General features: G+C 42.1%; 1 protein-coding gene and 1 long non-coding RNA gene across 3 annotated transcripts in view; one reads left to right on the top strand and one right to left on the bottom strand.

The window, feature by feature from the left end:
- Window positions 1–5274: 5274 nt before the first annotated feature.
- The window catches only part of LOC148029574 (uncharacterized), a 53658-nt gene continuing 48354 nt past the window's right edge, over window positions 5275–10578 (bottom strand). The window contains exons 3-4 of the long non-coding RNA XR_015692486.1: window positions 6280–6365; window positions 5275–5555 (exon numbers count right to left, since the gene is read on the bottom strand). This is a non-coding gene — a long non-coding RNA (uncharacterized LOC148029574). The remainder of the gene's footprint in view (window positions 5556–6279; window positions 6366–10578) is intronic.
- Window positions 7038–10578, top strand: part of LOC148029573 (uncharacterized) — a 68874-nt gene continuing 65333 nt past the window's right edge. For both annotated transcript variants that reach the window (XM_087688732.1, XM_087688730.1), the window contains exon 1: window positions 7038–8037. In XM_087688732.1, coding sequence (XP_087544858.1) covers window positions 7501–8037 — 537 coding nt within the window. In that variant the 5' untranslated portion in view covers window positions 7038–7500. The remainder of the gene's footprint in view (window positions 8038–10578) is intronic.

Genomic DNA, 10578 nt, shown 5'->3' with positions numbered 1-10578 from the left:
TTTAACATTTTTTATTGTCTTTGAACCTTTTGATTTCGTTTTTTTCAATTCAAATCATCGTGCCTCTCAATTGCAATCTTCAACAATGCATCCAAGCTATCAATTTCCATTTTGTTACACCATTTCATTTTGATTCTAATGTAGGTGTTGAATCCATGTTTATATATAGTGCTACTACAACATTGTACCAATGCAATTTGACATAATTTCATGACATTTGGAAATGTATTCTTTCACAAGGCATTATTTGCAAGCAAAGATGTAACATCTCTAAGACTCATTTTGGCAAAATGCACCCACATGGCATTGAACATAGAAAATTCTATCTTTAATGCATCCCCATCCATAATTGGTGAAAATATTTTACTATTCACCCTCTTATGTCATCCATAAAAAGAAGCATTTGTGTCACATTCAAGGGTACCATTGTTATGAGCACAGCAAGTGCTCTTTGAGAGCGAGGAGATTGCTCTCACAACTTACAATTAGAGAAGAGCTTGAAAGAGACATTGAACTAGAACTTGATTGCAAGATAACTAAATTACAAGAGAATGCTTACAAGAGCATGGCTTGATTACAAGACAAGAGTTGATATAACACAAGACTAGAACAAGACAAGAACTAAAAGATGACTTCTCACAAGAGCGAGGTTCACAACTAGTATTGGCAAGACTCAAGGGCTTGTAGCCCATGACCCTTATTAATACTATAGCCTAGGGAGGTTAAGAGGACCACATGTTGCTACAAGAGGATGCCACGTGACACATGCACATTGACACATGGTGTAATATTCCCGTTTGAAAAATATTGCTAGTCCAACTTTCCACACCCCGCGTGAAACTCATGCAAAGGTTAATTCCGACATTGGAGTTACCGACAGTGCAATCTATAAACCGTACACGAGGAATCATGACTTCCCCATTGGCAAATCGGGGCCGAGGTTCAAAACCCGCATAACCGCAGGTGAACTCCCTCTTGGAAGGAGGTTAAGGGGATAATGTTGAGATAAAATTATTGCAAATTTTTTTAATTTACCTTCCCCAGCCGATGCGTGGCTGAGGGAAGGGGATGGGCTATTAAGGGCAACATGAGGAGGTGGGAGGAGGATGCCATGTAAGGGGGCCACATGCCTATAAAAACACCCCTCTAAGGGGAAGAAGGGAGAGGGAGGCTGTGACAGTCTGCAAAGGCCATCATGTGAAGAGGAGGCTGAAGGAAACGCCGTGTTGCGCCGTGAGGAGGAGAGGGAGCCGCCAGTTGACACACCGCCACCTGTGGATTGTTAGCCGTCGCCAGCTGCCGACCAAAATTGCTGCCGCCAATTCCACTTGACGGCCGCCATCAAGGCCTTGTAAATCAGTGTCTTCCACATAGCTAATATTCCCCCTTTTTTTTTCCTCCCACGTGGCCCTGCACCCATCTCAGAAGCTTCTTGGAAGCTTCTAAGGGGGCTTCTCTAAGCCCCCCTTCCAATTGCATCCACCACAAGCCCATTTTAAGGCCCTTCCCATTGAACCCTCCAAAAGCCCAATTTTTCCCCCGAGCTTCAAAGAGGAAGCCTATAAGGCCTTCCCATTAGTTCCTCAATAAGCCCATCCCGCGCTTTGAAGCAAAGGAAGCTACTAAGGCCCTAGGCCCGGTTCTTCGTAAAGAAGAAGGGGGGTTTCTCTAAGCCCCTTCCCACTCGATTTCCCCCATAAGCCCATCTCTAATTTTTCCCCCCACACTCCCTCTCTACAAAGATCTTTATCCCCTGAACTTTTATGAAAGGAAGGAGAAGTTCATAAGTCCCCATTTCCACAAAACCCATAAAACCATTCCTAGCCCTGAATTTCAAGGAGAAGAATCTCTCAAGCCTCCATTTCCACAAGGCTTTCGCAAGAACCCTCTCACGAATCCCTCTTTTCCAAAAGAAAGAAGGCCCAAGCTCAGAACCCTAAGGCCTTCCAAAGCCAAATTTCGCAAGTCAAGGAGCCGTACCTCAAAGGGATTTGCGCGTACGAGGGAGACATGCCAAGATCATAAGACTGCGAGCCAAGGCAAGGAGTTCGAAATCCATAAAGGCAAACCGGAGGTCGAATTCACGATGGCCCCTAAAAAGTCACAAGGCGCAACCGCAGGAGGATCATCTCCTAATATTCATATGGACATTTCACCGAACCCACAAGTCCAGGTTTTCTTCCTATTTTTTATTTACGCCGAAGTATTGCAATTATGCATGGTCAATTCATGGAATTAGGATGCACTTATGCTTGTCAAATCTACCTAGTTTGATGCGATTGAAATTCATTGGCTATTTTAAAAGAAGTAACTCACGATTAAAGATTGGTCATTTGTATTTTTCAATGGAATGAATGGAAAAGAACATAAGATGTCTATGCATTGTTACCAAGTTGCCTTTGTGCATTGCAAGTAACGAATCTAGAACAACTAACGACTATCATTACAAAGTCAAAATTATTGTAATACACCTTTGATTATGCATGGAAAGATTAAATCGCATGTCGCATTTTTAGACAAATCTTCTTCGTAATGATTCATTAAAGAGCCGTTATCGACCATAGGAAATTGCAAGGCATGGAAATGATTCCAAGGGTTGCATGAAGTAGGTTAACTCTAGCTTCAATTCGCATAAATCTCATTTAACTGCGTAATAGTTAGGAAAGGTTGCGTAATGCTCATTCAGCGTACGAATATTTCATTCAGAAATGTAGTTAGGGAAAGGCTGCATGGTTCATTTTAACTTAAAACCTTAAAAGTTTAGTACTATGAATCGTGAATGCATGTCCTAGTAGGATCAATGGAAGTTATGCGAATTTTAACATGTGCTTGGTTTTAACAAGAAATGTTAGGGATTGCGAATCTAGAGGAAATGAATTGCGTGCTTGCGTGAATTATGACGTAATGCAACTAGTTTTTCCCCTCTTTGATCAATATAATATCTTTAGGAATAGTTTGTCCTTGTCGTAAGAAAAGTATATTGGTTTACCCAAAACACCTAAACTGCAAAGGATTCATTTAGGATGGTTAAATCGATACAATACACTCCAAGTGCTAACTAGGGTTTAGCACGTTAAGGACTTGACCTAGTCGCACTTATTGCCAAGTCGAAACTCTCATACCCTAAAGTCGTGCCCACATTCACGGAATGTAGGGACAATAGGATGTACTTGCAAGAAACGATCTAGGGTTTCTATCCTAAGGATCACTCGTTAAAGAGATGAAACTCAGATTGAGTTGGAACCCTAGGACCGAACGATGTCGGCCTAGTGCAATCGGGAATGGATTGGATATGAAGACACCCTAAACCATGTTTCTTATCTAATCATGATTCCGTGACCAGAAAACACCGTTCGATGGGTGAGATAATCCCATGGAATTGATGCGACACTTGTGCAACAAGTTGCAACGTCGCATGAACTTATGGTTTGATCACAAGAGAATGCCCAATTCCTCGGAATGAGATTGGCATATTCTTGCACAAGTTTAACTTGCAAGAGGATGAGTAGTCATCTTGTTATATCACCTTTCTTGGGAAAAGTTGCCAAGATAAGGGAATTAGATATTTGCTTGGAAGCAAAGGACCAATCAATAATTTGGAGCAACATAGTCGCCATGATTTACTATTAATAGAACTTAAGGTATTGGTTAAGTTGGGTTAATAGGGTACGGCCCTAACCCAAGGACATAAGGGTTAACAAACAAACCCTTGGGGATCTTGCCAAGTCGCAATTGATCCCGGATTGAATGCTGGATGCATTTGGAGAGAAGGATTCACTCCTTATAAGCAGTTGGCCAATTAACGACCATTGGAAATGATTGTGCTTGTAACAGTTTAGAGAGCATTGTTTACTTTGTTTGCTCAAGGAACTAAAGGATGAAAAGATATCTAATGCTTCAGGTTGAAGGCCTGAAGGGAGAGGCAGCCTTAGTTACCCTTGACTGTCTGCCTGACCCTAACCAAGGGGGTTGTTAGCCGCGCCGGGAAGGTGGACCGAACCCGCCGCATGAGGTCTCTCTGTTGAGCGTTACTTGGAGTAGGAGGACGCTTGGGTGCCAAGGGGGGCTCTGGCCGTAAATCCCTCGCCTTCCGGGCCCTGCACAAGAGGCCAACGTGACTTGGGATTGGATCTTGAGACCCACATACTAGTTTACGGGCAGAATCTTGGATTAATAATCCATGTGGATTGCTGGAAGCCTTCGGCGGATTATGGATAAGCCTGCGGACTGGACTTTATGAATGTATTCCAAAAGATAAATATGATAACCTGTTGAAAAGGAACTTGCTTGATACTTTTTTTCTATGTCAAGTGCTAAGATTATGTGAAGGAACCGGTGTCTAACGGGCTAATTAAGGAAGCTGCTTGATGCATGTCCAACTAAATGTGGTAGGTAATTAGACAACTAAAACAACCTGAGAAAAGTGCGGTGGATGTGGCCATGGGTCCGTCCTACAGATGGGTGGTCCCGATTGGTCGGAAACTTTTCTCAATCATAATGGACAGCAAGGAGATCTTCTCAAAGGAAGTGAATAGCAAGGGCACTGTCCTAGAGTCTGGGTTATAATAATCCCGGTTTATGCTGTTTTAGGGGAACGGAATGGGACTATGCCTTATGGCAGGGAGGTCGAGCCTTGCATCCCTCTCATTTCCCATTCTCCTTGAACCAAGTGCAGCATGAATCTGCTTCATCCCTGGTGTTTCTGCGTAAAGTAGTTCACTTGGGGTTCGATGCTAGTTGCCGTTTAGGAAATGACCATTAGGGGAAACCATGATTCAGGTCGGTCCTAAGTGGGAATGGCCAGAATACTTCTGCTACGTGGCAGATGCGGAAAGTCCTAGATCGCAAACCCCGTAACATTCCATGGGAGTGCTGGGCGGAGCTTTCTAGACCTCCTTTCTGATGGACTGCTAAGACGTGTCCTGACGGGAATAGGTGGACACGTTACATATGGTATGCGGACATCAGTGATAATATAACCAACAATGCATACATATTTCAAAATGGTCTAGAATGTCCTAGAATCTTCTAGAAACCTCATGAAATCAGTGCCTACACCATACATACGAACCAAGGGTTGTCCTTGCTTGAGCGTCCATTACAGCCATGGTCCTTCAACATTCATTCATGCATTGGATGTTGAGTCGACACCAAAATTTTAATAGTGTGTTATCGAGTTATCCACAAATCTATTTTGAAGAGATTTCCATAGCTTTTTGGCATAAGTAAATAAAAAATCCAATGTTGGCTAGATCTTTCCCTTCCACATCTCACACTATCTATTGACCAAAATACATATCACTTGTTAAAGAACTTCTCAATGTATATAAAGCTCCATTTTTTTATCCATATAACAAGCATGATGGAAAAATCACCTATTTCTCTTTGTGGCACATTTAAATATCACATGTTTCTTGGCATAGGGGATTTTTTTAGAGGTGTTAGATGTAGCTAAGTTAGTCATATGCATAACATGATGAATTGATGTAAGCATAGGCTTACCTTCTTGAGCAAAGTAGCTATACCCCCTCTTTTGGCCAACCATGGTGGCATACCTATCCAAACCAAGAGCAATTGCTTTAGATATGTCTAACCTTACTTCACCTATTTCTTGCATCATAACATTGCAAATCCCAAGGGATGTACTATCATTTGACTTTACTATACCATAGAACATTATGCAAGGCATGTATTCGTTTCCTACATAAGAAATATGAATGGCAATATTAGCAAACTTGTCAACTATAACCCCAACCATGGACTTTGTCTCACCTTTTGTAAGGTCTTTTCCATAAGAGAAGTAGTTATGCATCAGATAATTTCTTTACAAGATTTATGATCATTATAAAGACTTGCAATTTGCTTCACATCAGCACTTGTAAGCAAATTAAGCAATGATGGATCTAAAGCGAAGGCATGGTTATTATGTGCAATGAAATATGCACATTTAAATAGAATAAGAAGTGCTTCTTCTTGAGAAGCTTGCATCTTGCTATAATTTACACCGCTCTGTTTTGGTTTCATTATTTAAATCATCATCATCACTTTCCTATCCTTCATCACCACCTATGACAATGTTTCATTTGAATTATCAGGCACTCGTTGGCACTTACTGATATTTCTTGTCACTCGTGGCATTCTAAGAAGGTTTTTTGTGCAAAACCCTTCTTGATAATCTAACAAAGTTCAATTCATATCAAAATACGAGCAAGTAACCAATCAAACGATAACTAGAAGATAACTTGAAGTACTAGGCGACAAGGAGTTCAAAAAGCTTACAAATTTTGTTGTTGTTGATTAGATAGTGTGACTCTTGATGGATGCGAAGGTTCTATCTCTATATTTTCAAGTTCCATATTGAGTAGCTTTATGGAAGACAAAATGATTGCAAAAAGAAACATAAACCTTTAGTAAAATGCAAAAAATGAAGTTAGAATAAGATTGAATAGACTAAATCTCAAGATTTTCCTTTGATCTTTGAAGAAAATAAAAAACGATCTTATATTACAATACAAGTAAGTTTATATTTACAAAAAAAACACTTTTATTACAATGCTAGCTATTTCATATTTACATTTTAAAAGCTTGAAGATCAGCATTAAGTTATTACACAAAAAGCATTAAGTTATTACATGAAAAATTTTCCAGTCTTTCAATAATAGCTAGTTCTTTAAAAAATCAAAGATCTAGCCTTTATTAATAACTAATAAGCCTTCAATAATCATAACACAAATTTTTTCTAGTGTTTAAATAATGACATGAAAATTTTTCATCATTATAATAATCAAACACACACATAACATTTAGAGTTAAATTTAGGGCAATATTTTTTATCAAGCCATACGGCTTTTGATGTTAGAATTTAGAACTTAGTAGCTTTCCAATCGATTAAGCAGTATTTAGAAATAAGATGAACATTTCAATTTTCACTTTAGACTTTACAAGTAGAAAACAAACTGATCATGAAGCTCACCACGTGGATCGGAACAACGGCGCAGCGCAGCAGACATGCTAGAAGCTTGGTAGGAGGTCGAGGCAGCTGTGTAGTTTTGACGAACATATTGGAGACTTGGGAGTTGGGAGTGTCCACTCTGGAGCCTCGACTCTTGAGAGCAAGCCTAAAGAGCCTACTTATAATTTTCAAAGCTTTTACCATGGAAAACCTAAAGTATTTTCAAAGCCTAAAGTATTTCCTTATAAACTAAATTCCTTTTGCATGGAAAACCTTCCGTCACCACCTTACTTCTAGATTTCACGTCAAGGTGAACCCTATTTCTCTGTTCTCGAGGGAGTTGATACAGGTCGCACATCTGCCTGAGTGTGCAGGTTTGTTTAGGGTTCCATTCTCACCTGAGAAGAGCTGCACCTGTCAGGTCGCAGGTCTTTCTGAGCGGCCAGGGTTGGCATCTGAGTGCCTCGCCCCTGTGTAGGGCTGCGCTTTTGTCCCTGATCACGTCCGTCTGCATTTCTCTCTCTCTCCCTCTCTCTCTAAGTGCAGCAATGGCGAGGGCGAGGGGTGTGATCGTCATCCTACTGTTACTCTTTCTGAGTCCATATGACACTGACACTGCACCATATGATACTGATACCACGCCACCACCAGCCTCTACGCCTTGTCCAGCTCCTTCGCCTGAGCTTCGTGCCTTTCATTCTCCTTCTCCTTCGCCTGTGCCGCCTCCAGTTCCTCCCCCCCCTTATATTGAGCCGTATCACTTTCCATACTTGTGGCTGATCTTTCCCGCATTGCTCGCATTCATAGCTGTTTCTATTCCTCTTTCACTTCTTGGAGCTAAGTATAAGCTCATGCACCGCATGAAGTGTCGCTTTAGAAGCACGGTGAGGCGCACAGTGAGGAGGAATAGGGCTGCCACATTCCTAGATGGTGACAGGAGGCTAGCAGCATTCGAAAAGGGCGTGGAGGAGGCACGCCAATTGTTCGCAGATGCTGTGGAGGATGTCGTACGGCACTGCATGTCTTGCCAACTTGTGCCAAGCTCTGCATCAGTAATACTATTGGAACTTGCAGCTGATAATCAGGTATCCTAATTCGTGCTTCGAGCCGGTCTTCTGCCCTTAGGAAACGGTGAAGTCCACTCAGTGTGTTTTCACCTCTTTACATTGCTATTTCGAATCAGCTCTAATTACTCCCCCGTACAATTTTGCACAAATCACTTTGTGGGCTGCCAAAAAGATCTCTGGCACATTGATTGTTTGAAATTTGAAACGCAGTGGTTGACGCATATGCAAATGAGCGTGAATGCCTATGATAATCCTTTAGTTTTGTACACAAGAAACCAGCTAGAAAGCTGTAGTATAGTTGCTTTGTGTGTGTGGTCAGCAATTGGTCTATCTTCCACTTAGAGTTTCTATTACTCTCGCTGGTATGAGATGTCCTTATGGTATGAAGTTTTTTAAAATTAGAGATAAGATAAGAGATGTGATGACTTGCCATGGTCCATGCATTAGAGGGACTCCTCAAGGTCGGGAAATGCCTAGACAATATGTCTTCAATTTCTTTCTTTACGTATTGGAATCGAAAAAGGCTAGAATCAGTGTAAAACCATCCAGCCTTCAGCACTGTCTGCTAATTTTGGGTAAGTGGGGGGTATAGGCTTAAGATTAGACAACACTATAGCTTGAAGGGTTTTTTTAAAAGTAATCTATGAAGGTCCCCAGTAGCCTTGACGACATGTAGCAACGATCCAAACAAAGATTTGGGGGGAGGGGGACGCGTTTGGTTATTCGCCTATGTGAAACTTCCAAAGGGATTGGCGTTTATAAGCCCACAGAAGGTTTTTAGACTATCCCACTCCTCCTCGATTCCTTTTAGGATCAGGCCTCTCCTCTTGAATCAGTCCTCGATGGTTTCAATCATGTTGAAATCTCTAGTTAAAATGATTGGGCATCGGATATTTCAAATGATTGCCATAGTTTAGCCCTAGCCGTTGTGCTCCCAGTGGCATATACCAAGACCCCTGCAAATTCTTCTTCAGCCCTTATTTTTTCTGCAGTCCAATGGTTATCTGAACTAGTGATTATCTTCTGCACCAGGCTGGCTACCCTTTTGTGGATAGCTATTGCTGCCACTCCTTCCCTAGTCTCATGTTGCGTGTCATGCCATATTTAGTCATGTGAGATAGCATGTAGGTTTCTACTTAAAGGATCCACCTAAATCTGGAAATACCATCTTAGATTGATATCCGATTGTGTGTTTGGCCCAATACTTTGCCCAGTGGTGATGCAATCAATCCTAGGAAGCCATAGTAGGGATTAGACATATCAGGGAATTCTATCCACACCAGGGTATTGGAGGGTTTAGGTCCATGTGGGGAAAGGGTCTTCCCTCCATTTAAACGAGGTCAGAGGTGAATTGCGAAGCATGCATTGCCTGCATGTGGGGTGTTCAGAGCCATTTCCTGTGATTCAAATGAGAACATGAAATCATTATTGGGGAGAAATCTTGTGTTAACTACCCTGATTCCTAACAGGTGCCAATGATCTTGAATCCATGCTCGAAGTATATTTGCTGGGCGCCTAGCTCCATGACACAATCCTATAAGAGCTCTCACTTGGTAATTAGTAAATGCTTTGTTAATGCGCTCATCAGAGATGAAAATGGAGCACTCACCTTCAGGATCTTGGGCTGACTATGTGTTTAAAGGCCATTCGTATTTGCTGTTCCCCTTGTTCCTTTGGCAAGGTTGGGCAGCATACAAATTGAGAGTTGGGTTGCGACCTGCAGGTCTGCACTAGAGAAGGGAGGAGGGTGGAGCTTGATTGACATTGTTGAATCTGATGTGTTGGGATCCAATAAGGATTTCATTGCTGTTGTCCAGAGGGGAGGATACATTGTCGGAAAAACGGGTTTTGTGGTATAGAGGAGAAAGATTGGCACATTGATCATTGGCCAGAGTTTTGGGGGGGGGGACATGGACAATCCTCCTTACGGGGGAGCTTCTGATGGGAATCTGAAACCAGGTACTCGATAACCCTGAGAGAGTGGCACATGATCCATCAAAAAAGATATAGTTTGCATTGGGGCATTGTGTATGTGAGCTATGGAGAAGGAGAAGCTTGGTCCAAACACAGGGGGCATAGGAAGGAGTGGGGTAGATGTGATAGGGAGCCCTGTGTGCAGGTGTAAGACATCATTTCTTTGATTCAGTAAGGGCATGATGTTTGGAAGTAGAGGTGGAAGATGCGTGGGAGTGTGCGACGTGGCGGAAACTGGTGTTCCTGCCACCATGTGGCTTTCTCGGACGCTGCAATGGATAGCAAGTTCTGCTACAACCACTAGTTCTCAATTAGTTTGGTTTCTTGAAGCTCAAGAGACTCAGGGCCATTACACACCTGGATCCGGCCGCCCAAGTCTACTTCCCCAAGCCAATTGGAGAAGGGCAAAATGGAAACAGGGTGCCCCTCTCTTACACACCTGGGGCACCAGGCAGGTCCAAAGGGGAGGGGGTATTGAATGCTCCCCCGCTCTGTTTCGGCCTTACCTTGGACTTTTGACAAAAGTACCATTGAATTCCTTGAGATAGAGGTTGTTTCCACCTTTAGTTTTTTGAAATTTGTTTT

Source organism: Lygodium microphyllum, chromosome 11 (assembly GCF_053477565.2).
Source record: "Lygodium microphyllum isolate KBCC chromosome 11, Lygodium_microphyllum_v1.1.10, whole genome shotgun sequence".
NCBI classification, from domain to species: domain Eukaryota; kingdom Viridiplantae; phylum Streptophyta; class Polypodiopsida; order Schizaeales; family Lygodiaceae; genus Lygodium; species Lygodium microphyllum.
The sequence above is the reverse complement of the archived record's forward strand: the minus strand, read 5'-3'. Positions and strand labels throughout refer to the sequence as shown.